At 42.1% G+C, this 27,849-nt stretch overlaps 1 protein-coding gene across 2 annotated transcripts in view; it reads right to left on the minus strand.

The window, feature by feature from the left end:
* Fam168a (family with sequence similarity 168 member A) overlaps positions 1-27,849 on the minus strand; it is a 132,486-nt gene that overhangs the window by 14,631 nt on the left and 90,006 nt on the right. Inside the window, exons 3-5 of one of the 2 annotated variants that reach the window (XM_021166787.3) lie at positions 12,403-12,483; positions 6,722-6,748; positions 897-1,022 (exon numbers count right to left, since the gene is read on the minus strand). In XM_021166787.3, coding sequence (XP_021022446.1) covers positions 897-1,022; positions 6,722-6,748; positions 12,403-12,483 — 234 coding nt within the window. The remainder of the gene's footprint in view (positions 1-896; positions 1,023-6,721; positions 6,749-12,402; positions 12,484-27,849) is intronic. The other variant, XM_021166786.2, reaches the window with a different exon arrangement.

Below are 27,849 nucleotides of genomic sequence, written 5' to 3' on the forward strand. Positions count from 1 at the left end.
ATTGGATATTTAAAGGAAAAGAAAACAAAGTCAATGAATTTTCTTAGCCTACCTAGTAGGTTACTTTCCTACAATATCCTGCTAAGGGCTTGTCCAGGGTCTGTTGGCATAAATTTGACATTAGTGTTCCTCATATCCAAACCATTCCCATGGCCGACAGTTGCCACAGGCACAAGTTCTTCCACTCAGTACTTTCTGAATGAGGTTCCTCACTGGAATCATTTGTGTTTCTGATTGGCTGCAAAGGTGACATCAGTTACCCCACTGAGCCTCAGGATGAACATGACCAATCTGGGTGCTGGCTTCTGTCCATGTCATATCATGTTCTCACAGTGTAGCTTACATGAACTAGGGCAATGTTTGTGATATAAAAGACACTTTTCTTTTCCAGAGGAATATCTAGAAGCATTTTTGGGTGTGACAACAGAGCTTTGTTTCTGGCATCTAATGGAGAGAGGCTATAGATACTATTAAACATCCTACCACACACAGGAAAGAACATATCTGGCCCAGATGCCAATAGTGCTTTATAAAGTCAAGAAATCTAATGGATGGGAAGAGCTGCCTCTGTTCAGAGATACACAAGGCCTTCAAATGGGCCCTGGTCCTTTCCCCTAAAATTCATTAACAGTCTCTCACAAATCCAAGTTCTTGGCCCAGGAATGCTCCTCTCTCACTGCTGTGGGGTAGGATCCTAAAGTTAAAGGCATGATCAGTGATGATCATCTTTCTTGAATGTCAAAGTCCAATGCTCTTGCCTGAGTAGGAAGGAGAACCTCTTAAAACAGTGTTTACATTAAAAATGTCACTTTAAAATTTTCCCTTTCCTTTCTTGCTACAAACAAATCAGCCCCGACCAAGGGGAACCAGGATAGGAGGAGACAGGCTGTATTTACTGAAAGCCGCAGAGGATGCTTGGTAAGTTCGGTTCTCGGTCCCGGTGTCCACTGGGAGGTGGAAGGTGCCTTCAGTGCCACAGGAAGATGAGTTCTGTGGCCAGGCTTGTTTCATCAGCAGAGTGGCTTAAGGGAAGACACAAGAATGGCATTAGGCAGAAGTAAGAAGCAGGCATCATCAATTATAGACACAAAAGCAAGGGTCTTATGCTAGACAGAAACATAACTCAAGGAGTCTGCTCAGACACACAGGATGGGATTGTAGGTTGGAAGGAGTGCTGAGGTGAGCTTCCAAATGATCTAAAGCCAAGGAAACCTACATTTAAATACTAAGACTCGGGATTTTTCTACCTATGATAAAAACCATGAAGATGCCCCTGAATATCACCATTTTCCACCTGACCTAGTCTAAGACTTACGGTATATTCCTCTACCACCTTCTCATTAACATTTGGCAGTGTGGTGGGCCAAATTAACTGAGTCTTTAAAAAAATTCCCTGTGGTCTGAGACTTATCTGAGGTATGGTTAATAAGTGTGAGTTGCTTCCAAAGAGAAACTGACAAGTAACTACCATTTTACATGAGCTTCCCTGGAACAGCATCTCTTCTAAAGGACTGAGCTGTGCATGGCAGTCTCAAAGCCTGAGCACTGTGGCTCTGCTATCAGCCATGCAATGGGCACTCCTTGCCAACTCCTTCTGCATACTAGCCATGGTCCGACAGACACACTTCTAGCATATGTCTGAATATCTCTTAATAGGTAGTATTGGATGTTCCAACTGAGGCAGCTCCTCATGAGCTAGAGATAATCCTTTGGCCATCATGAAAATACATGTCAAAACTGGGGTAGGTACGTAGTATGTTACAGAAATTAGTTTGAGATATGTAGAGACTTTCCAGGATAGCTCAAAGCTCAGCTTGAGAAATTTCATTAAGTGTTCTAGAAGCAGGGAATGACTCAAAAACTTACCGTCATGGTATCCTGAGGGGAAGGAGAGAGGAAATAGGGGGAAAATGCCTTTATAAAAAGGAAGAGAGAGAAAAAGTGAGAGAGAGAAAGAGAGAGAAGGAAGGAAGGAAGGAAGGAAGGAAGGAAGGAAGGAAGGAAGGAAGGAAAGAAGGAAGGAAGGAAAGAGAGAGAGAAAGAGAGAGAGAGAGAGAGAGAGAAGGAGAGAAAGAAGGAGAAAGAGGAAATGAGAAAGGAAGAAAGAAGGACAGGAGAGAGGGAGGGAGGGAGGGAGGGAGGGAGGGAGGGAGGAAGGGAGGGAGGAAGGGAGGGAAAGAGAGAGAGAGAGAGAGAGAGAGAAAGGAAGGAAGGAAGGAAGGAAGAAAGAAAGAAAGAAAGAAAGAAAGAAAGAAAGAAAGAAAGAAAGAAAGAAAGAAAGAGAGAGAGAAAGGAAAGAAAACTATTCTTTTAAACACCAGAGGAGACACAGTTTTGATCCAAATTTCTATTTTAAGGTTAAAAAATGATCAATTTTTTCTTTGTAATACTTTTCCATTCTAATAAGATGTTGGAAGCTTTGGACACAGAATATTCTAAAGTATATTAACAGTACGGGGGCTAGGCTGACAACAACCAGATGAACCTGAAATATTTTAGTAAGTGGATAAGGAAAGACAGGGAAGCATAATAAGAAAGTATGGTGGCCCTATAGATTCCTACAGGGTTTGCTATCTCCAGAGATTCTTTTTTTTTTTTTTTTTTTTTTTTTTTTTTTGGTTTTTCGAGACAGGGTTTCTCTGTATAGCCCTGGCTGTCCTGGAACTCACTTTGTAGACCAGGCTGGCCTCGAACTCAGAAATCCGCCTGCCTCTGCCTCCCAAGTGCTGGGATTAAAGGCGTGCGCCACCACCGCCCGGCTCTCCAGAGATTCTACAATGTCTTTGCTGACTGGTTTACAACTAACATCTCTGTTCCTTCTATCACAGAGCTATAATGGCTAGGGAAGGTGGTGGATTCTGCTGGGTTTTTCTGAACTAAAACCAAAATGTAGCTTCATCGGCTGACTCTGCTTGCATTAATGGTCTGCAGTATATACAGCAAAGGCTGAGGAATGAGAAGGCAATCATGGGCAGGAAAGTGACACTAAAAGGAGAATCTGGCAAGAGAAATGGAGACAGCATAACTCCATGCAGAGCCCAGAACCCTTGCTAGACAGCCAGGACAGTGTGGAGCTTCTGCAGAGGGGAATCAGCTATAAATAAACACCTTGGGTGTCTGTCTCCAGAGGGTGGGATGCTAATATGAAAGGAATAAAGGATCCAATTAGTGTCAAAAATCTTATCACAATGTCTCCAAATTCAGGGATTGACATCCAATGAGGCTGGAGGCCACAACCATCCACAAACAAATTACTGCTGTGTCAAATAGGTAGCTCTGAGAAGTCAAACAGAGCAATTCCATGCCCTAAGAGCTCAGTAGGCCTCCACCAAGAACCAAAAAGTCTCAATTTGGCCATAGCAATTTGGAGAATTTAGAGGTCCCAATTTGTTCTGTTCTGACTGTTTTCCTCCTCTTCCTTCCGAGTGGGGTATAGTTATAATTTTCATTATAAGCCCGAAGTCTGACAATTGCCTGAAGGACTGTGTGACAACTGAAGTTAAATCAAAATTAGCCACAGAGTACTGAGACCTAACTGCACTCAGCACTGAGGGGAATGCCACGGTGGACAGGAACACACGTGGGTTACGTCACTGCACACGGGGACTTACGATCTACAGGGATGCAACTCAGCCACACAGCAACCAGGGAGTGAACAAGACAGCAAGTCACCGTAAAATAATGTTGCAGATCAATCAGGAAAGAAGCCAGCGCCATTGTGTTGTCAACAACGTCTTTCCTAAGCAATCACTTAGGCTAAACTTTCGCATTTTACAAATACACTGGACGTTTCTTCTGGTTTTATTATACAGAAAACAAACAGCATTTTCTGTATTTTTCCTTAATGCTTGAATAGTTAATAATTAAAAAATATAGATACATGTAAAAACTAAATGAAAGTAAGTTTTTAACAGTCAATTTAACCTCCTCGTTAACTGCATGAGTCTATCTCTTCTCCGCGCTACAGTAATCCTTTCTGATGGTGACAGCAATGTGGAGCTCAGCTGCTGGACAAAACCAACGCCAACTGAAACTCTTAGCAGCATGGCGATAGAAAGAGCTCTCGCCAGGCAGGCCTGTTTTGGGGTGCCAAAAAGGAACTACTTCCTAAAAATGTTCTATCCTTTGAATTGAGTGATCATTAATTACAGATGTATCACATGAAAATATTATTAAGCCATCCACTTAAGAATGTATGTAATTACTATAGCTGTGTAAAAAGGACAGCGAGTAGACAAATAAACACAGCAGAACTGTGTGGAGGCCTGTGAACCTGCCGAGATCTAGCTGCTGAGTTGTTCACTTCCTGGATATGGGACCCTCATGCCCTCTGACACTAGAACAATCTGTTAAGCACATTTACAAAGAGAGGCAGCAAGGGACCATCATCCTGAACCATGTTCTAAGGTGGGAAATGAGATCTAGCCTGGGCTCTGCCACTTACTAGCTGTGAGACCTTGGGCAAGTCACTTAATTGTCTGAGCTTCCTTTCTGTTATATTGTAAACTGGCAGTACTAATGATTCCCCGGTTGCTTAACAGTATTGACAACATCATCAGTCTTAATGGTTTCTAGTTCTGGTAGCCCTATGCTTCCATCCCTATAATTATGGCCAACTCCAACTCAAGCTCTCATTTCCTTCTACTTAGCCACTTCAACTGCTTCTAAATGCTCTGGGCTTGGTCTTTTTAAGTTGTACCTTCTAACCTCCAAGCAATAGCCACACTGGTCTCTTAAAAACATCCCATGGTTCTCAGTTACCTAAAGGCTACAGATTCAACTCTTTGTATTAGAGACTCCCCTGATCTAATACCAACAATGTCTTGTGGTTTGAAAGGAAATGTCTTACATTGGCTGACAAGTCTAAACACTTGGTCTTTTGGCTAGAGGTGATATTTTGGAAGATTGTGGAACCTTTAGGTGGCACAGCCTTGATAGAAGTAGGTCACTGAGAGTGGGCCTGGAGGTTGTATAGCCTGGTCCTACTTCTCAACCACTCTCTTCTTCCTGACTCACAAATCTCCCTTGATTCTCTAATCATCTCAGCTCCAACCCACACCACTGTGCACAAACTGCTCATCACTCTCCGAGTGTGCCAAGGGGCTTTACCCCAAATGGTTTGGTCTATTCTCCTAGCCCTGTCAGCATCTCTCTCCACATTCCACCTGGCACACATGTATTAAGTAATCAGTCATGAGCTAAAGACTCCATTCTATTATGAAGTCTTTTCCTTTGCCCACTCTCTACCACATTATCCCATATAACTGACTATCCTAGTTCCTGTGAGTCTTAAGAGGTTCCTGTCCCTGGTTGAACATTTCCCCAATAAGTTGTGAGTTTCTAGAGAATAGGGAGCTTGTCTTACTGGTCTTTGGATATTCACAGGGCCAATGTAGGGCCTGGCACAGAACACGTTGTGAATCACTCCACCCACATTTATTAGATGTTCTAATTCAGTGGTTCTCAACCGTTGTAATGCTGCAACCCTTTAACACAATTCCTAATGTTGTGGTGATCCCAACCATAAAACTATTTCATTGTTACTTTGTAACTGTTATAAACCCTATGTGTCTTGTGATGGCCTGAGGTGACCCTTGTGAAACCCCAACACAAGTTGAGAACTGCTGTTCTAATCAGAAGGGTGAGGAACCATGTAGCCTTCTCTAAGTTTTTAGGGTGTTTTGTTTGAGTTCACAAAAAGGAGCCTTGCATGAACAGTCAGTGAAGCAGTTCTGTAGCTAGCACTACTGAAATAATAAACATTACAAGAGAATGAAATGTTAGCATTTAAAAAGACCTTGAAATCATGTGACATGAAAAACTTTATGGCCAGGGGACATTAGCAAGTTGCCCAAGATCACACAGCCCACAGCAGTAGCAAAAGAAATTTCACAGCTCATCTTCTGGAAGATGTGCCATGTATAAAAACATTCACTTTCCAACAGTAAGATTAAAAGCTGAGAAAACATTCAAAGATTTTACAAAGATACCCTAAGTAGCCCAGGTGAGTGTGGTAAAAGTGGCAGGTCTCTCCTATGGTCCCTTACTGTCTGTGACAAGAAGGACCTAGTCAAGTTACACCGCTGGGACCCTCACAGGTGCCCACAAGTTCCTGTGGTGCCTTGGGCCTGGAGTCCACACTGCCCAGAGAACTCAACTTGGATCCCTCACCCACTGGCACACTTGGCTCGTACCTTTCATCATCCAGAAAAATGGTCCAAAAGTGAGGCCAGAGCTCAAGATCTGGATGAAGGCAACAGACTGTATCTAAAGTCAACCAGGTCTTCAAACATGTCAGACTGCTAATGGCAATGGAAAATCTGATCCTAGGGCCATCGGACTCGTGTTTTAGGGTATAATAGGTACAATCAAGGGGCTCCTCGGAGCCTACCATTAACATTAAGCTAACAGAGGAACCCCACACAGGTCTTAGAATTTTCCTTCATTGTTTGAATCAGGCAGCCAGGTTAGGGTGTGAAACGCCTTTTAGTGCCATGATCCTTCATTGCTGCCCTATGGGAATGGTTCATGTGTGTCTCCAACCCATGATTTTGCACCATCAGACATGTTCCTGCATGCTATAGGAACTGCTGCTAGGCCACCTGGGGGAGCCCAAGCCTAGGAGATGGGATTTGGGGAGGAAAGGAAAGGGAATCTACCATTGTTACAAGATAACACATTCATAGGTCATAATACAGATGAGGAAAAATAGCTCTCCTACCATAAGCTGAATGCAGGAACTGAAACTCTGTTGGATAGAAACGTTAGTTGAAATTACCACTAAGAATCTTTGCAAAGTTGTACATACTGCAGTTCTACAACAGACTTGTTTCACGATAGCAGTTCCCCAGGCTGCATAAGAGGCAGACTGTGGAGGACAGGAAGGACCTCCCCCTGGAAAGGGTGACAGACTTGCCATCCAGGAAAGTTTATTTGTTGCAGAGTAACCTCTCTGAATGCTGCAGGATCTCCCAGAGAAGTGACCCGAAATTGCCTGCATATGAACAGGAGTAAGGTCCTGCTCCCTGTTTGTCTATATTAAGACTATTTCAATTCTCCCAAGAACTGTGGAGGGATTTCAGGCATGATAAAGGCTTTACAATGAAGAAAAAAATGAAGGCTCAGGAGATATGACCACCATAGATAGGCCTCTCAAAGAACTAGGTCCAACGTAGAGACACTCCATCTAGGACAGTGTTGTGCCGTAGAAGGAACACAGGCTATGGGGTCAGACAAATGGGTTTGAATCTCAGATACATGGCATTTTAAATTTAATTTTGAAGGTTATTTAATCCTCTCTGAGTTAAACTGGAGGCAAGAAATTCTAGCTTACAAGACAAAGGTAAAAAGGTACACTTTTTAGGGATCATATTTAGGTATTTAGCCTCACAGGAAGCAAGAGCTAGCCAAGAGATCTTGCCTTGCACAGAGATTTTTCTCTACTTTCTCCCAGGTTTGTAATTTGGGAAAACTTCATATATACTTCATATAGTTTACTCTGATGAGACAGAGATGAGACCATGCTTCTTAGGAGAGAGTTTGGACATTATTTTCCTATTTAGTTTTCTTTCATTTTCAACATTATCAGGAGGAATATGTTAAACCCTTTGCTCCCTGGATTCTGAAAAAGATCTCTTGGCTAGCTCTTGCCTCCTGTGAGGCTAAATACCTAAATATGATCCCTAAAATTGGTAAACATTTGGGAAGAAGCCAATAAAAAGCAGGTAGTCCACTGCTTTTCAGAACCAATGAAAGAGCGAGCTTTCCTCTGTATCCTAGGCAGATGTATCTAAGGAGCACAAAGGCTGCTAAAAATAGGGTCTCTCCAAGCAATTGCTGGTCTCCTTGAAGTAAGGAAGAAAATTTAAACCCGAGTGCCTGGCTCCTTGCAGGCACCTCCCTGCATCCAAATGGCCAGCTCTGGCAAGAAGCTGAGAATCACCTATACTGTTCCCTCTGACCTTGAGCCTCTATGACAGGAACTTCCCTGTAACAGTCAGACCTATGACGGTAGAGGTAAGCAACACACAATATGAAACACACGCAGCTCTGAGTGTGTGTGCATGAGCGTGTGTGTGTCTCAAATGTCACACAAACATTTGAAACAGGGTTAATTCCAGTTTGATACCTCTTCTTCCCCTACCCACTTCCTTCCTGTTTTTTGTTTGCTTCTCTGAGACGGGCTCTCCCATGGGGTACAAGATAATCTTTAACTCTTGTGTAGCTAAGGATGACCTTGAACTCTGATCTTCCTGTCTCTATCTCCAAGGTGCAGAGATTATAGGTATGCCTGGCCAGTGTGGGGTTTTCTAACACAATACACCTGTACTATCCCTTGTTGTGGATTTGGGGGTTTCTGAGTAAATGGTCTAGCTTTAACAATAGCTTACAAGTGTCTTGACTTTTTAAACCACTAATCCTTAGGTAGAGACTTCTTTTTTATTTTAGTATTGAAATGTAATATTCCACACACAGCAGCAGCTTTCCAGACTCGCCATGTTTTTAACAGTCTCAGACTCCTCTCTGCGCTGCCTTCTTCTCCAGCCCGGCTGCTCCCGTCTAACACTTCAGTGTCTGCCCACTGCCTCAGCAATGACAGGCGACTAAGAGTTCTGGTGCAGCGGCAGGATGCCAGAATGCAGATCTAGCTGCTGAATTTCAATAAGTTTCTTCTTTCCCAATTTGAAATTGGGAAAAACAAAGTACTCAGTTTGTTGTACTATAAAACAAGTTAATATCTATAAAGAGTTTCAAATTGTTGCTGACACAAATGAAACATTGAATTAATCTAAGTTTTGTTTTTTTGTTTTGTTTTGAAACAGGGTCTCAATTATGTACCCCTGGCTGACCACCAACTCATGGAGATCCACCTGCCTCGGTCTCACAAATGCCGGGATTAAAGGCATGCACTACCATCCCTGGACTAATAGCAGTATTTTATTCCTTGTTCTGCCAGCTACTTGCCAAACTGATCCTTAAATAATCCTAAAATCTCTTCCCACAAGTGCCAAATACTCTTGAGAAGGTAGCTTGCTATTAGAGGGTCCCCTTCAGCTACCTCTAGTGCTAGCCCTGAGCCGCTCTGCACTGTAGGCATTCCACCTCCTGTCACTCAACTTCCCAAAAGAAGAAAGAAAACGAACATCAGAGTCCTCGTTGCCACGGCAGCTGCTGGGAGGCCTAGCTCCATGAGATTCTGGCATCTCTGACTGGTCTTGTACTTGCCCTTCCCACCAGTGCACACGTAATCCCACTCACACCTGGATGCCCCTTCACCTGCACATTCCTTCTTCACTGTGCCTTTGGTTTTCTTTTCTTTTAGCTGAGTCTCTGGAAAGCATGCTACCATGCTATCCATTGCTCTCCTTTCTCTGTGTCACTACACACTGCTTCCCAGGCTCCCCACCTCCCTGACTCCAGCTAGTGAGGTCACTAGGATTCCTGACTATGACGACAATAACTTTTCTGTATTCATGACCTCACCGTAAAGTCTGCCACAACTCACCTCCTTCTATTTTAGGTTGGTGACAAAGCCCAGTCACAGATTTCACAGTATTTGGATTGAAATCACTTATGTACTGTGACATTTCATAACATTCTCTTAGTTTTTAAGACAGAACTCACTGCTTTGTTTGTTTTTATCAGATAATTAGTGTAGTTTTTATACTGTTGCTGCTCATTATTACAGATTTGTGGCAGGAGAATAACGTATCTTACTGATTAAAGGAAATAGACATTAGTCCACATGCCACTGTTCTCGTTAACTCTTTCGGGACAGTAATGGCAGCTTCTTCAAGGGAGCATCACCTACATACAGTACCTTCTAAAATGAGTAAGGCTTGTATAAACTATTTAATACAGACCATATAAACATCTCTTATGGTGGTTAATTTGGCTGACTTAAGAAACATCTAGAAACCTGATAACGCACATATCTAGGTGCATATGTAAGAATGTTTCTAGAGATGACTGGGTCAAGAGAGCTTTGACCTAACGAATCATTTAATCCACTTATGCATTCCACATTGGAGTAGATTATGAGGATGTGGTTGAAAAAGCGCCCTATGTGGATGGAGGAAGCAGGTCATGGGTGTGCCCTTCAGGGCTGTATCTTGCCCTGGCTTTTCATATCAACACTCTCTACTTCCTATCAGGCATGATGCGAACAGCTCCCTTCTGCCACATTTCTAGTACCATGATGTCCTCCCCAAGCATGTGGGACCAAGACATCATGAGCTGAACCTCATGAAATGGTGAACTGTAATGTTTTGATCACAGTTGAACAAAAGTATTAATGTAGGACATATCCATCATTTATTATACATAAATAAGTTCTCTTTTGGGGATGGCAGGGTCTCATGTAGCTCAGGCTAGCTTTGAATTTGCTATGTAGCAGAGGCTACAGTTCAATTCTTGATCCTCTGCTACACTCTCCAAGTACTGAGATTAAAATGTACACCACCATGCCTGCATAGAATAGTTTGTAACTGTACAAACAAGCCAAAGAAAAATAAATGTAACCTCACAGCATGTGTGTAATATGATAGTAATTCCAGGGCTTCAATATAGGTCTATAAATATAGCCCGTGTTCTTTTCTGTCTTAAACTCCTCAGAAGAAGGAGAATAACTGTATAGCAAATTCCAGATTGACTCAGAAAAGCACGGAACAGGAAGTCTGTCAAAGGCTCTAGTATATAAGTTGTTGTATTTTCCAGGATGTCCTGACCACAGGGAGGTTGAATTAAAGAATTCCTGGGGGGCTTTTCAATCCCATAATATTCACTAATTAAGAAAATAGAGGAGGGAGAATGTGACATTTAAGGCCTTTCCAAATTGGTTGCTTGCAATCAGTGGCTTAGATTCATCCAGTCCCTCTCATTCTACTCATTCCCACTAGCTCCACACCTCCACCGTGCCTTTACCACACTCTGCCCCCCTGTGCCAGACTTTCTTCCCCTGTGCGCTTCCAAGGGCACCTCCTACTTCTGTCTCGAGTCTCTACTTATAGCTCCTTTGTGAAGCCCCCCATACTCTCTTTTTTTGTTTTGTTTTGTTTTTTTGGTTTTTCGAGACAGAGTTTCTCTGTATACCCCTGGCTGTCCTGGAACTCACTTTGTAGACCAGGCTGGCCTCGAACTCAGAAATCTGCCTGCCTCTGCCTCCCGAGTGCTGGGATTAAAGGCGTGCGCCACCACCACCTGGACCCCTACTCTTACCTCCGGGTAGAATATGATTCTGCCTCTGTTCTGATATGTGTTCTTTATATAACACTCACTAATACAATAATATTAATACAATTTATTAATAAAATGAAGTACATTTATTAATATGCCAGAATCCAAAATTAACTCTAAGTGCCTTCAGGCAAAGATGACAACTTTGACTTCTTCTCCCTCAGCATAGAGGACATCTAACCACTGCTTAGTAAGGGATAAGGAGCTCATAGAACCACCTGCAGCCCTGAGGTAAGTAGTTACATGCAAATCTGGAGAAGGGAGGCGGCTTGGCCAAGGCTGCACATCTAGGGAGAAGGCTAATACCGTTCAAACCGAGGAGGACCTCCTAACCTTAGAGGCCACTCCTTCCTGAGTGTTAACACCGACCGAGCCCAGGAGTTAGAACCATGGTAAAGAAAACAAAAACAAAACAAAAACAAAATAAATAAATTACTAAATAAAAACCAGTAATGGTCCTAGCCCAAAAACAAGAGGGAAAAAACTTTCCTATATTTTCTTTCTTTAGGTTTGTTTGTTTGTTTGTTTTGTTGTTGTTATTATTTTGGTTGCTTCCTTACTATGAACTCAAGATAACCTCAGACTGTGTCCTCAGCCTCCACATGCTGGGATTAGAAACATATACCAACCATGCCTAGCACCTCCTTCAGGATTTCTCAAGTCCATTCCAATCTCTCAGTTCAAGTGCTATATGTCTTCTATTTCTGACAAACAAGCAACTTGTCTCAGCCTGAACACAGGCTCTTTACTCTGGTGGCAAGTCTCTCACTCTATTCCAAATTTATACCCCAGAAGGAGAGGGAGGGAAGGAGAGGGATGGGGAATGGAGGGAGGGACAAAGAAGGAGAGAGAGAGAAGGATGGATTCCCAATGGCAGCCTCAGGTTTGAGAGGGATGAAGGGGTTCTAAGATGTGGAGGCATGTCTCCTATATTCCAGCAGAGGAGAGAGGGGCCACCCTGAAGTCCCAGAGAGAATGAAGGAGATTCTTCTCCTACTCCCACCCAGACACTGTTCTTCCCCAGTTCCCAGAGGGGATTCTAGAGAGAATCAAGCCAGAACTGGCTGACTCCAGGACAAAGTAAAGAGAAGGGCAAATGGTGATTCTGCTGTCACAAATGGAAGCCTACGTCCACCCTCTTCACTGCTGCCCCCACCTGATGCTTACCTGGAGCATAACTGGGGCTGTTGGTCGGGTACAGGCTGGGGTTGTAGGCAGGAGCAGCTGCCGGGTATGCTGTAGGGTAACCTACAGAGACATAAGAAAAGCCTCAGTTACTTATGCAAGGGGCTAAGAAACAATCTAAGTCACAAGCTTGGCTTTCAGTCTCTTCACAGACTATTTCTGACTGCATACATGAACAGCTTTCAAATTTCAAGAGAAAAGTCACAAAATAGTGCAACTCTATTTTTAAAAAGCAATGCATGCCTGTCTCCTCACTGTAGGATGGTAGAAACAGGATAGACATTCATATTGTAAAACATAAACTGACCATCACATTCCTGCCACACTAAAGGCAACCCCTCCAGCAGCAACAGTTTTGTCATCTATTTTGTTCATACAGTTTTCTTTTATTATTACCATATTTTGTGTGCATGTGCCTGAAAGGCACGCACTTTTACCCACTGAGCCATCTCATTAGCCCTCAGATAGTTTCAATATATTCATTATTCTAAAAATATAATTCTACTTAAAAAGGTTTTCCTTTGTGTGCATGTGTGTACATAGGCGCTCATATCACTGCACACGTGTGAGGGTCAGAGAACAGCTTAGTGGAGCTGAGTCTCGCCTTTCTGCTGAATGTGGAATCCAGGCATCAGACTCAGGTCAAAAGGTTTGTCTGGCAAGGGCCTTAACCCACTGAACCACCCAGCCAGCCCTACACACTGTTTTGTTGTTGAAATTCTAATGTGCTATATATAAAATTTGTCATTTTAACCATTGTTGTCACTATAATGCTTACTGTCCCTCTGTAGGCTATGCGCTTTGCACCTGGTCCCCATCTGTTAGCACTGTTCTGGGAAGCTGTGGAATCTAAGAGACACAGAGCCTAGCTAGTGGACACAGGCCACAGGGGGCACACCTTATAACCTGGCTCTGTTTCACGTCCCATCTTGGTTTCCTGTCTGCTGTCTGATGTGACCAAGGGCAAGCTCTGTCCTCACAGCCCTCATGGACGTGATGGAATGCATTCCTTGAAACCATGAACTAAAATAAATTACTTCTCTGAAGTACAGTGATCAGAAAAACAGCTAGCATATTATTTGGGCAATTCAGTACACTTCATTATTATTCTAGTGTTATACAACTGTCCTCTGCGTCTCTAAAACTTACCATTCTCAAACAGAAACTTTGTAACCACTGGTTGCTCCCAACCCTCTAGTCCTCACTGGTAACCAATCTAATCTACTTTTAAATAGTTATTTCTAGAATTCATTTCTATAGAATAATCAGAGTCTGGGCTGGAGAGATGGCTTAGTGGTTACAAGCACTACTCTACCAGCAGACCTAGGTTCAGTTCCCAGCACCCACGGGCAGCTCACAACAATTCATAACTTCAGGGGATCTGACATCCTCTTCTGGTCTCTGTGGGTACCAGGCACACACATGATATGTAGACATATATGCAGACAAAACAACTATTTACATAAAAATAAATATAATTTTGAAAAGGGGTGTTTCAAAGGTTTTGGTTTTAGGTTTTTGTTTTGTTTTGTTTTCAGGTTTTAAACGTTTTATTTGCAATTCTTCCCCTTCCCCACCAGCCAGAGTGGCAGGCAGCCTTCACTGTCAGTGCTGCTTGGCTCTCGAGTGTGAAGGCCTAGCACAGTCACTTAAACCTGACCCAACCTCTTTGCTGCTCACAGAATTAAACAGCAAACAGAAGTAAAATCGGAGGCTGAAGAGAGAGCCAAGCAGTTAAGAGCACTGGCTCTTCCCGAGGATGAGGGTAGACCAGGCTACTCCAGAACTCATAAGCCTCTTGCCAATCCCTGCTGGGGCTGCACGTGTGAGATACTCCACCAGCTTCGTAGAGTTCTTGGGCTAGTGCCAAGCTTCATCCATTCAGTGCATACTTAGTATCTACTCTCTGTCAAACACTGGATTGGAGACTTCTATCCGTACACAAAGCAAACTCGCTTGCTCTCATGGAGCTATATTCTAAAGGGGCTGGAACAGGCATGGGATAAATATCCAAAAAAGTCAAGAGTGTGGACAAAAGAAAGCCTTCAGGCAAGGGAAGAACAACAGAAATGTCTGGGCAGTGCTGGCACACACATTTAATCCCAGTACTTGGGAGGCAGAGACAGGCAGGTCTCTTGAGTCAGGCCAGCCTGGTCTACAGAGTGAGTTCCCAGACAGCCAGGCTGTGAAACCCTGTCTCAACTCCACACCCTCCCCAAAAAGGAACACTAGAGGTGCAGTTAGATCACTGCAGTATATTAAACAATAATTTGGGTAAAATACACTGAGAGGTTCCATACCCAAAGGTTTGAAGGAAATATGTGACAACTAAGTCGACAGTATAGGAAAAGCCTTTTAGAACTGAGCATCAAACAAAACAAAACAATTGAAGTAAAAAACCCCACTCAGTGCGGAGGCCCTACACTGAGAGCTACATAGTTACTTTCCTCTTTGCTGTAACAAAATATCCCGGAAACACAGTAAGGCAGGGCTTATCCTGGCTCAGTTTGAGTGTACAGTCCTTCACTGGGGAAATCATGCCAGCAGGTGAGTGAGACAACTGGTCGGTCACACGCACACGCAGGGAGATGATGCTGGTGGTCGGCTTGATTTTTCCTTTTACTCACACCAAGATCCTGTGATGCCATCCATCCACAGTCAGGGTAGGTCTTCTCACCTCAAATAACCTAGTCTAAGAACACCCTCACAGAGTTTGTCTCCTAGATAGATTCTATTTCCTATCAAGACAACAATATTAACTATCAGAGGACTGCAGAGAATATGTCTGGAGAATGATGAAGATGCCAATGTGCCTGGAATGAATAAACAGGGCACCGTAGCAGCAAGGAGAGTCAGAAAGAGAATGTGCTCTTCAGTTCACGAAGAGCCTTGCAGGCTCCTGTGAGGACTTATGGGTTCAGTCTGAGTGAAGCAAGCAGCACACACAGTTGAAAGGCAGCAAGGCTGGAGAGACAGAGTCCAGCTGAGAGCAGATGGCACACGCTGATGCAGAGGCGATGGAGGGGTGCTGAGTATTGGCTTGCTCCAGATGTTTGCTCAGCCTGCTTTCTTATAGAACCCAGGACCACCAGCCCAGGGATGGCACTATCCACAACTGGCTGGGCCCTCCCCTTCAATAACTAATTAAGAAGATGCCCTACAGCTGGATCTTATGGAGGCATTTTCCCAATTGAGATTCCCTTCTCTCCTATGACTCTGGGGTATGTCAAGGTGACACATAAAACTATCAGGACAGTAAGGGTAGAGAGGGCTAGGGACTTACACACATACCTGCATATGCATGCGCGTGCAACACACGCACTGTGGGAGAAGGCACACATGTTTAAAAAAAAAAGAATCCAGTATTTGACTACTTCTTACCACTTATGTTGCCTTCAGAAGGCTGAGGCATGAAAATCATGAAGTTCAGGCCAGCCTGAGCTACGAGTTCTTGGCCAGCCTGGGGTACCCTGCCTCAAAAGAAATAAATTAAATAATAATTCTAATGAGCAACATTGAAGGATTTAGCTGGATGTAGTTGTTTGTGTCTTTAATCCCAGCACTCAGGAGAAGGCAGAGTCAGGTTAATCTCTATAAATTCTAGGCCAGCCAGGTCTACAAAGTGAGTTTTAGGACAGCCAGAGCTACATAGTGAGATCCTGTCACAAAATAAAAAAATATATAAAAGTAAAATAAAAAACATTAAAGGATCCGCCTGTAATTTTCCTCTGAAGCGACTCATCTGAAATGACAAAGTAGGAACATGGCTGTCTGTGGCACAGTCTCTTACAGGAAGCTGAATACAGATTTCATTCTTGAGACTGGAGCACTTAGCTTCCCGGATTATATTCCTTGACTTTGTTCTTTAGAAGTGGCCCATCTCTAGATTGCTAATTAAGTGACAAGCTGGCTACTTCAGTTCTGAAACAGATCAGGGTAGAGTGATGGATTTTCTTTGGAATTCAAAGGATTTCTGTAACGGCATATTAACAAAGATACATTATTTAAGCGCCAATATTTACACGTCCCAAAGAAGCTTTTAGGGATTTAGGGAGTTAATCTTTGACTTTTGAAACCAGCTTTCTACCGTTAGAATACCAATGAACCTCTAAAAGCTGCAGGAAATAGGTAGGTAGGCACTTAGACACTGCTAATGTGAGTTGAGCTTGGTTGTCTTACTGGATATATTATTGTAAAATATGTGAGAACTTCTCAGAACACGTTCTTACCAGTCTGCACTATTGCCCTGGTCTGAGCCCCATGTTCACAATTGCCAGGCATGTGCCATCTGCTCTCAGCTGGACTCTGTCTCTCCACCCTTGCTGCCTTTCAATACAACCATCAGAGTGGCCCTGTTTCAAACATAAATAGGATTATGACATTCTGCCAGGCAGTGGTGGCGCACGCCTTTAATCCTAGCACTCGAGAGGCAGAGGCAGGCGGATTTCTGAGTTCGAGGTCAGCCTGGTCTACAAAGTGAGTTCCAGGACAGTCAGGGCTACACAGAGAAACCCTGTCTTGGAAAAAAAAAAAAAAAAAAAGTATGACGTTCTTCTGCTCCAGACTGTGAATGCTGACTGCAGCTCCTGCCTCCAGGTTCCTGCCCTGTTTGAGTTCCTGTCCTGATTTTCTTTGATGATGAACAACAATATGGAAGTGTGAGCCAAATAAACCCATTACTTTGATTGTTGTGTGCTTCGTCATAGCAACAGTAACTCTAACTAAGACAGTTCTTATAGCAAATGTATAAACCTCTAGCTTTGACTGCTGCTCACTTGCCAATTCTTTTTTACATTTCCTGGGGGAGGTGTGTGTGAGGGCCTCTTTATGTGAGGAGCTCTATGTAGACCAGAGTGATTTCTGCCTCCCAAACACTGAAAGTAGTGCATCATCACACAGGGCTGGTGGGACAATTTGTTCAAAGATGCTTCTGGGGTTTGTTTGGTAGTGGTGGTGATGGTGGTAGAGGGTTTAAAAAAAAAAGATTTATTTATTTTTATATGTAAGCACTGTATCTGTCTTCAGACACACCAGAGGAGGGCATCAGATCTCATTACGGATGGTTGTGAGTCACCATGTGGTTGCTGGGATTTGAACTCAGAACCTTTGGAAGAGCAGTCAGTGCTCTTAACCACTGAATCTCTCCAGCCCCTTTTGTTTTGTTTTAAAGGCTATTTGTTTCCCACCTGCAGTCTTCACAGGTCATGCTTCTATTATTGAAATGTATCAAGTAAGCACTAAATCGCAGAGTTGGAAGAGGTATTTGGAGAAGAGTCCAATTTGCCATCAGAACAGAAATGTAACAGAGCCTCTGCTGGCATATTCTTTCTTTCTTTCTCTTTCTCTCTCTCTCTCTCTCTCTCGCCCTCCCTCCCTCCCTCCATCCCCCCTTTCTTTTTCTTTTTATGGAGACACAGTTTCTCTCTAGCCTTGACCATCCTGGAACTGGATCTGTAGACCAGGCTAACCTCAAACTAACAGAAATCCACCTGCCTCTGCCTCCCAAGTAAAACTAGGACCTTTCCAAACGGGATGCTAAGAACCTCTCCGGCCGTCAGTCCTGCTGGAGAGTTGTACAGGCTGGAGTTCTTTACTTGAAGAACTGTACCCTGAGCATCCCCTCCCTCCAATTCTACCCTTCACAGCACATCTGTTCCCTCTTCTCTCAAATAGCCTCCCAGAGAGGTGTATTCCAGTACCAATCTATAAAAAGCAGTTCTCTCAACCTAGCCTCCTCCTGGCTACTCACCTCTGATTAGATCTCAATTCCCCTTTCCTTAACAATTAAAACTTTCTTCCTGGCTGATTCACTTTTCTGCTGCTGTATTCCCTTGTGATCTGAAAAAAAAGTTAATTGCACTGACCTGCCAAGACTCTGATGATGATGGTCAATGAAGACTTAACGAGATTGCTCTGCATTTCCTCATCATTGTTAGGGCTGTCAATGACTAGATTTAGAATCACCTTGGAGATAAATCTGAGTGTATCTAGGAGGATATTTCCAGAAAGGTTTAAGTGAAGAGGGGATCCTACCCGAGTGTTGGGTGAACAAGAGGGAGAAAGCAATGTGATAATCAGTATCCACCTCACTCTACTTCCTGACTGAATACGTGCATCCAGCTACCTCATGCTCCTGTTGCCCAAATCGGCCCCACCATGATGGACTGAACTCTGGAACTGATAGCCTAAAAATAAGCCCTTCCTCCCTAAATTGCTTTTGTCAGGTATTTTCAAGTAAACAAATGCAACCACAGTACCACCATAGGTAGCATCTAGCAAATGCTTACTCTGTACCAACCATGGTACTAGGCACTTCCTTTCTGGAGAATCTAAGTCTAATGGGGAAATAATGTGGTCCATCTAAAATAATCTATAGGCAAAACACATCATCAAGTAATGAGGAAATGAAAACAGGTTTGGGAGAATTGATAACAGTTTAAGCTATTGGGAGAAATAGTGAAGAAATCTTTTAGCTAGAAAGTGAATGGGAAGAGGTTGGTAGGTACATGGAATAAGAGTCACTTTGTCTGCATATGTTTGTGTATAATATGCATGCCAGGTGCCTGAGGAAACCAGAAGAGGGACTGGAGTCTTTGAAACGCCAATTATTATTATTACTATTACTATATTGTTAAAATAAAAATATTACTATTAGATGATTGTGAACTGCCATGTGAGTGCTAGGAGTTGAAACTGGGTTCTCCAGAAAAGCAGCCCATGTTCTTCACTGCCATCTCCCCAGACCAAGATATCCACTCTGTCTATGCAGGATGGAAAAGTACACTGCAGTGAAATAAATGACAAACAGCACAGGAAGATCAAAGAACGAAGGACTTGATAGGAAGTTACTGCTGTAGACCAAAGGAACAACTCAAACAATGGACTAAAGACGAGAGGAACTCAAGAGACAGAATCTGTAAAGTCTGATACTGATAGCAAAATCTCATTTTTAGTGTAGTATGCTAAGAAACTACAGAAGAAGGTGGAAAACATCCTAAATGCAGGCTTTGCAGGATTTTTTTTTCCTGTATCAACACATGAAAATGGTAAACTGAATCGACTCTGATCTGTCAGTTCCAGAAAAATAGCTGAATCCAAGGTTCTTCTAAATAGCTGAGAAGCCAGGCTGCTGAGAGGGCAGACAGGTGAGAATACAGGCCAGACCTAACAGGCGAAGGCCTGTAGTGCTGGCTTTGGCCCCATTCACCAGACCTGAATCATAGGCAGCCAGTACGTGGGATTCAAGGCCCACCCATCCAGCCTCACACAGGCTCTAGCAAGCTTAAAAGCATCAGTTCCCAACCTTTGGATTGTGACCCCTTTGTGGGTTGACAACCCTTTCACAGAAGTCAGATATCAGATATCCTGCATATTTATATTTATAAGAGTACCAAAGCTACAGTTATCAAGTAGCAACAAAAATATTTATGATTGGGGGGGGTCATCACAAACTAGGAAACTGTATTATGGTTAAGAGTATTAGAAGGTTAAGAACTACTGCTGTGAGGAAACAGCAAAGACAAAGATACCCAGCGCTGAGCTGTGCTACAACAGTGTTACATCTTCAAGAAAAGCACAGCCAGCCATCATTAAGAGCCAACTACTTCCTGATCACTCACTCCAAGTCTCAGTTGAGAGGCTGGTAAATCCGGAGACAGGCTTAAACGGTCATGTTCAGACATAGACACAATACTATCACTACCATTAAAATATTCAGAGGAGAATGGTCTGTTTGGATAATCAAAATATAATTGTTCTAGGTAAATAAGTATAGAAGGCCAAATGTGCACTGTTCCTCAGGGGGAAAATTCTTTAAACAATCTAAAAATAGCCCTAGCGTTCTTATCCACTGGAATAAAGAAATTTTAATAGAAAGCAGATGGCCTGTTATTCTACCTCCAACCAGGGTATCCGTTCCTTCTTTGTCCCACTATATGATAAAGCACTTGAGAAGTACTCAACAATGAAAGATTGTTGGTGAATGGTCTCTGATCTCAGTGCATTTGTTTTCTAAACAGATAAAAGAACAATGTCAATTTTACAAATTGATGGATTAGTCCATAAGTTTCTTTTCACTCCCATGTTGACTATTTTACTTCATTATTCTATTTAAAGAGATGTAGCAAAAGGGAAACTATTGTTCATATTTAATAAAACATAGTTTCCCCCCCCCCCAATAAGTTATATCTCCCCTTCCCATCTTTCTTCTCCAATTTCAGAAATAAAACAAGCACACCTATAATCTCAGCAAATCAAGAGGTTGCAGTAGGTGGATCACAAGTTCAAGACCAGCCTGGGTTACATACTGAGAGTCAATCCTCCTTAGCTACAGAGCAAGCCCTGTCTCGGAAGACAAAACAAAACAAGTAAAATCCTTAGCCTGGTGGTATATGCCTCTCCCTGCACCCAAAAGGCTGGAGTAGGACAGCTGTGAGCTGGAGGATAACCTGAACTAGACAGCTAAACTAAACTCAAACTAAAAATCATGTATAAATCAAAAGGTGTAGGAAAATAGTACTTCTTAGATAAGACAAAAAGAAAGAATTATGAAATGCGTGAGAAATCTAAATTATCAAAAATCTGAAAGTCTGTATGACAAAAGAAAGTTGATAAGTACAGAAACAGAAGACATTTTAATACACATCACACGGGACTGATGTGCAGAATAAAAGCTCAGATCACTCAACAAGAAATCAAAATCATCTAATAGAATCTAGTCAAGCAATCTAGAGAGAGAAAAATTAGTTGACTAGGGGGGAGAAAAGGAAAAGATATTCAGACACACTAGTATCTAGCTGAATACAAATAGATTAAGCATCTCAAATAGAATGTTTTGTTGAGGGATTTTACATGTGTCCAATGGGATATTATTCCCCACTCTTGTAGTATCCCTATCTGGTTTGGGCATCAAGGCAATACTGGCCTTAGAATGTATTAGCAAGTGTTCCTTTTCTGGCCTACATTTTGGCAGAGTTTGCTGTGTTCTCAGAGCACTCTTGCTCTTGTCTGAATACTTGGGAGACTTCAATCTGGTCTTCAGCTTACCTTCCAGGACATTTCTTTCCTTACTTATTTCTTTTCTTTTCTTTTTCTTTTTTCTTTCTTCTTTTTTTTTTCTTTTTTTTTTTTTTTTTTTTTTTTTGGTTTTTGAGACAGGGTTTCTTTGTGTAGCCCTGGCTGTCCTGGAACTTTGTAGACTAGGCTGGCCTCGAACTCAGAAATCCGCCTGCCTCTGCCTCCCGAGTGCTGGGATTAGAGGTGTGCGCCACCACACCCGGCTACCTTCCAAGACATTTCTTGACAACTAATTATCTTTGTCAAAAGTCTATTCAGTTTTTCAGGGTGGTGTGGGGAACTGTTTTGTTATTTTATTTGTTTTTAATTTTGTCATGAGTCAGTGTTGATAGCTTGTTCTCCTAGGAATTTGTCCATTTCACTTAGGTGTCTCAGATGACAACATACAATTGTCTCATAGCAAACTCTCATACGTCTTTTTCTTTCTACACGACTGGCAGTAATATCCCCTGTATTTTTTGGAGACAGAATCTTATGATGGACCTAAAGCTAACCTTAACTCGCCACCGCCCTGCCACAGACTCCAAACATGGGGATTACAGGTGGATATCTCCATGACCTCATTCTTTAAAAAAAATATTTTGTTTTATTTTATGTGCATGAATATTTTGCCTGTATGTGTTGTACCATGTGCATACACTGCCTGAGAAACCCAGAAGAGGATGTTAGCTCAGGTTACCTAGAATGGAGTTACAGATGGTTGTGGTGTTTGACCTCAGTTCCTCTGCAGGAAGACTCTTAACCATTGAGACATCTCCCCGCACCAATTTTCCTAATCTTTTTTAAAAAATGATTTCTTTATTTTTGTTTTATGTGCATTGGTGTTTTGTCTGTATGTATGTCTGTGTGAGGGTGCTATATCCCCGGAACTGGAGTTACAGACAGTTGTAAGTCACCATGTAGGTGCTAGGAATTGAATCCAGTCCTCTGAAAGAGCAGCCAGTTCTTTTAACCATGAGCCATCCCCTTACCAGCCCCCGATTTTACTAACCTTTTTAAAAGACTTTTTTATTTTGCTAGATTTTCTTTCTATTCTATTTTCTATTTTCTGCTCTATTTCATTGATGCCAGTTCCAATTTTTATATCTTCTCTTCTACGTATTTAAGTTCCACTTCTCTTCTCTTTGCTAGTGAGTGAAGGTGAACCACTGGATTTTTAGAGCCCCTGCCCTGGCTTTCCCAAAGGAGGCATCACAGTCCACGGGAGAACAGAGCTCTAAGAGCAGGCGCTACACCATTCACCATGCATTAGATCACAAACTAGTCTTTCCCTTAAGTCTCAGGAACACATGTCCTATGTGACAGGCTAGAAAACTGGAAGAATATTCAAAATTCTAAAGGCTGTATCAAATTACACACAAATATTTTGCGAAGTTGTAGGTACTTTTTTGTTTGTTTGAGACAGGGTCTCTCTGTCATCCTGGGTGCCCTGGGGCTCACTATGTAGACCAGGTCGGCCTCAATTTTACAGAGATCTTGCTGCCTGTGTAGTAGGTACTTTAATCTGTTTGGGATTCTTTTTTGTTTGTTTCTTTTTGTTAAAAATTCCCTGTTGCAATGCTCATGGACTTTAAGACTATAGTGAAAAAAATCAATTGTGGGCTGGTAAGATGGCTCAGTAGTAAAAGCACTTACTGTTCTGGGCAGAGGACCTAAATTCAGTTCCTAGTACCCACATCTAGCCTAGAACTCCAGATTCAAAGGATCTGACACTCTTTTCTGGCTCTGCACATATGGCATGTAATCACACAGACTATAATAAATAAAGACAATAAAAATAAACCTTCTTTTAAAAAGTCAGTTGTGTGACTTAACTGTTTTTCCATCATCCTCACATGGTTCCATGTGTTTAAGCCTAGAACCAACCAGGACAAAAGCAAGTGAGCATGGTGATTTTTAAGAAAGCTTTTAAGTTAAAGTGTGTGTGTGTACTGTTATCATTATATGTGTTTTTAACACTCTTTCATGCATTTAAAATAAATGCAGACCCTTGTACAGTGAGTGCATCAGCTGAATTGCTTTTGTATGATGCAAATAATACTGTGCACCCAGTTGGGTAGAATTAAAGGTGCACCGAAGTACAATTAATTCATGGCTTCATCTTAACAGCTGAGTAATTAGATCAATCTAATCTTCTGCATTTTATTGCTTGGTTTATTATGACTTAATCAGTTGAAACTGCAAAAGGAAATTCAAGAGAATTACACAAAAGCAATCGCTGTGTAGAAGAAAACACCTCACACTGAACAACAGCTCAAGGGTTCCAGGAGAGTTACTTACGCACTCTTTGTAGATCTAGAGACAAGGTCTAATCCCAACTTGGTGATTTGGAAGTGAGAATTCAGCAAAGTTACCCTCATGCTCTGAGCTTCAGCTACTTGATATATGGAGTTTGGTTTTGTGGCTAGACCCTGGGGCTTTGTTCTGGCACTAAGTCATGTCCCAATTCATACATACCTCTTTTTTATGAAATAGGTTAGTTACTTTGCAGAGTTGATATAACAATTCTAAGAATAAAAGTCAAGTAATGTTACTGATTACATATTGAGTATTTATACTAAATCCTTTACATAACTATAATTTAATCATCATCATGGCATCATGAGATAGGTTCTACCATTATTTTTGTTGCACAGATGAGGAAAAAAGCTAGAAAAACAAATTTACAGTTTGGGCTACACAAGTTTAAGGCTAGCTCGAGCTATAGCACAAGATCCCATTTTAAAGACAAAATCAGAGAGTGAGACAGAAACTAATTTACCTGCCTAAGCATTGTGGTTGCTGCTGTGGACCGGCTAATTCATCACTCACTCTCAATTAATTTTGCTTTTCTGTCCTTGCTCTGAGGCTAAAATATTCCTTTCTCAGCTCTTCTAAAGCCCAGGAAAGCCATGTAGCTTAGTTCTGACCAATGACACAAAAAAAATTCTCCTGGGGGAATTCTAAAGTCTTTGTGACAGGGAGAGCCATTTATATCCCTCTATATTCTTTTTAAAAAAATTTTTTTACTACTATTCTTTGAATGTATATGGATGTTTTGTTTGCATGTATGTTAAGTATGCTGCATGTGGCCTGGTGCCTGTGAAGGCTAGATTTGAACCCCCTGGAATTGGAGCTACAAACAGTTGTGAGCTGCCAGGTAGGTGATGGGTGCTGAGAACTGAACTTAGGTCCTCTGGAAGAGTAGCTATTCACTTAACCACTGAACCATCTCTTTAACTGCAACTCTTTAAAAAAACAAACAAACAAACAAATAAGCCACCACCACCAACAAACCCCACAAAACTTAATTACACAAAACACACAATGCCAAGAGTTACTGTAGTTATCTCAGATCAGGAGGAAAAAGCTGCAAGTCATGAGAGTATTGATTTTGAAATCATTGGCCTATCTAATAAGTCAATGCTACCTGCACTAATGTCACCTCTAGACTTTTGCAGGGGTATGTGTGCTGTGAATGGGACTACCCAGGGCCTTGTACAGGCTAGACAAGCCCTCTACTTTTTACTTATTTTTAGACAGGCAGATTCTTGGGGGTTGGTGGCCAACCAGAGTGGCCTACTTGGCAAGTTCCAAGTAGGTGAGAGACTACCTCAAAAAAACAAGGTTGTAACTCCTGAAATATGAAAGCCAAGGATGTCCTCTAGCCTTTAAATACACACATGGAAGCATGAAGACTGACTCTGTCTCTCAAAATGAATAAAATGGGAAATCTTGCGTTGTGTATGTCTTCCCATGGTGACTTTTTTTAAGTATACTTATGATAGGCATGGTGGCACATGCCCATAATTTTAGGATTTAGGTTACATAGCAAAACTGATTCTCAAAGGAAAAAGTTTTCTGTGGGGGAGGTCTCTGCAAACACCAGGATTGGTAGAGAAAAATCAGCAGGAGGCAAGGACAACTGGTTTAACATAACTCAGTAGCCAGTGTTGTATCAAACTTCTACAGCAGCAGTTCTCATCCTATGGGTTGAGACTCCAAAAGGGTCACATATCAGACGTCCTGCATATCAGATATTACCATTCATAATAGTAGCAAAATTACAATTATGAAGTACCAAAAAATAACTTTATAGTAGGGGTTTACCACAACATGAAGAACTGTATTGAAGGATCACAGCACTAGAAAAGCTGAGAACCACTGCTCCAGAGTCTGACACTGGCAATTTATTTTAGCCATATTTAAGCACAGTGCACGTTTTGGAAAGAAGTTTCCTGGTAACAATCATCACAATAAAGCTTAAAGCATAGCCACCTCAAAACTATTCTGAAAAATACACTCCATCTTCTTCCCTACGAATGGGTTCTGTAGCGGACGGGCCTGGGGGAGGATCTGGGGTTATCACAGAGGCCACCAAGCTACAAAGTACACGTGACATCTCTCCTAAGGAAGGCTTCTATTGACTGAGAAGCGATGCTCAAGATAAGGGCCTAGGGAGAGAGTCTGGGATAAACCTAACAGTCTAGGGATTGAAGCTGGAGTAGGCTCCTCTGATAGCACAGAGCGCCAGCATCCACTCCCAGCTTTCTCGGCAGAAAACAGGTATCCATTTCTTCCACTGAAGAGACAACCCTGTGTGTCTAATATTCCTGGTTTCCTTATTGCTTATCTTTGAACAAGGACCCAGTACCCTCTACAGGTTTCTTTATATTTTACTTACAGTGACTCTTATAAGCTGCAAGAACCTGAAAATGTTGCTTAGTTGAAACTAAATAACATAAGTAAGCAACTAAATAAATACATGAAAAATGATAACAGCACTTAGCTGAAAAATTGCAAATGAAGACAATGTTTATAAAATACCTTGTCACCTTAATGATAATAACTAATGTAGCTATTACTGTAATAACTAATCGCAGCAATGATTAATGTAAATTAATGATATAGACATCCAAATGTTGTTGCTTTTTATTGTTTTGTTTATTTTAAAAAAGATTTTTTTATTTATGTGTATGAATATTTTGCCTGCCTGTATGCATGTTTACTGCCTAGGAGTCTGGTGCCCCAGGGGCCTGAAGAAGCTGCAGGATCACCTGGAAGTAGAGCTACGTGGTTACGAGCTGCCTTATGGGTGCTGGAATATGACCCCAGGTCCACTGTAAACACAGGTAGTGCACTTACTGCTGAGACATCTCTCCAACCTTATTGCGTGTGTGTGTGTGTGTGTGTGTGTGTGTGTGTGTGTTGGCTCATATGTGCCACAGAGAATGTGGTGAGTGTGCGCACATAAGAAGTGGGGAAGAAAGGAGAGATTGGGGGGGGGGGGTGACGACAAACAAGAGAGAGCAGAAAGAAGACTAAAAAGGCCAATCATGCTGGAACATTCCATTAATCCCAGGTTTCAAGAGCCAAAGCCAGACAGATGGGCTAATTAGGCCTATACAGAGTTTGATACCAGCCAGAGCTACACTGTGAGACCCTGTCTTAAATAAATAAATAAATAAATAAATAAATAAATAAATAAATAATAAGAGAAATTGAAGACTCTGATCACCAGAAGAGTTACAGAGAGTTATCAACTCCTCAGGGCCAACGGTCACAGAATCTAGGCTAAGAGATACAAGACTAGCAGCTGCTAAGGACTAAAGGTCCTAGTATGGGCGCTGGAACACCTACAGAGCTAAAGTCTACATGAAGACTATAACACTAGAGGGTGCTAACTGCTTCTTCCTGAATCCTGCTCCTGTTCCTGGTTGCATGCAGAAGAGAGAAAAGTCTTATCAAGGTCAATATTTTCTGATCTGAGAAGGTTAGGGTGGTACAATCCAAAGACTGCTAGAATAAAAGAACTTTTAAGGGAAAATAAGGTAATGTGCTCAATTTTAAAGTAAGTCTGAGCAATGTATGAGACAGTCATGGAGATGTTGGAAAGATAGCTAGAATAAATAAATCTGAAGCTCAAAGGAAGTGTCTACCACACTATAGGTCAGTATTTAGATATCAACTGTGCCTTCAGGCAACACCAACTTTCAATAGGTGAACAGAGAAAACCCTGAAAGGAAACTACAACTCAGAAACAGTAGAAGTAGAAGAAAAACAAAAGTAAACAGAAATTTCGTAGTAGATTAAAGAAAAGCAAAGGAAGCTTGCTTTAAGGAGGAGGAAGGAAGGAAGAGGCAAGTGAGATGGCTCAATGGGTAAAGACACTTGTCACCATGCCTGAAGACTTGTCACCAAGCCTGATGACCTGAGTTCAATCCTGGGAAGGAGGAAGCCAGTTTCTGCAAGCTGTCCTCCGACACACATGAATGCTCTGATGTGTGCCCCACCACAACAAATGCGTTCAAAAGGGATGCTTTATGCTTTTTCAAAAAATAAAAAAGGGAGGAAGGGGGGAGAAGGAGGGAGGGA

Source organism: Mus caroli, unplaced genomic scaffold (assembly GCF_978045245.1).
Source record: "Mus caroli unplaced genomic scaffold, Mus_caroli_1 scaffold_8, whole genome shotgun sequence".
Classification (NCBI taxonomy): domain Eukaryota; kingdom Metazoa; phylum Chordata; class Mammalia; order Rodentia; family Muridae; genus Mus; species Mus caroli.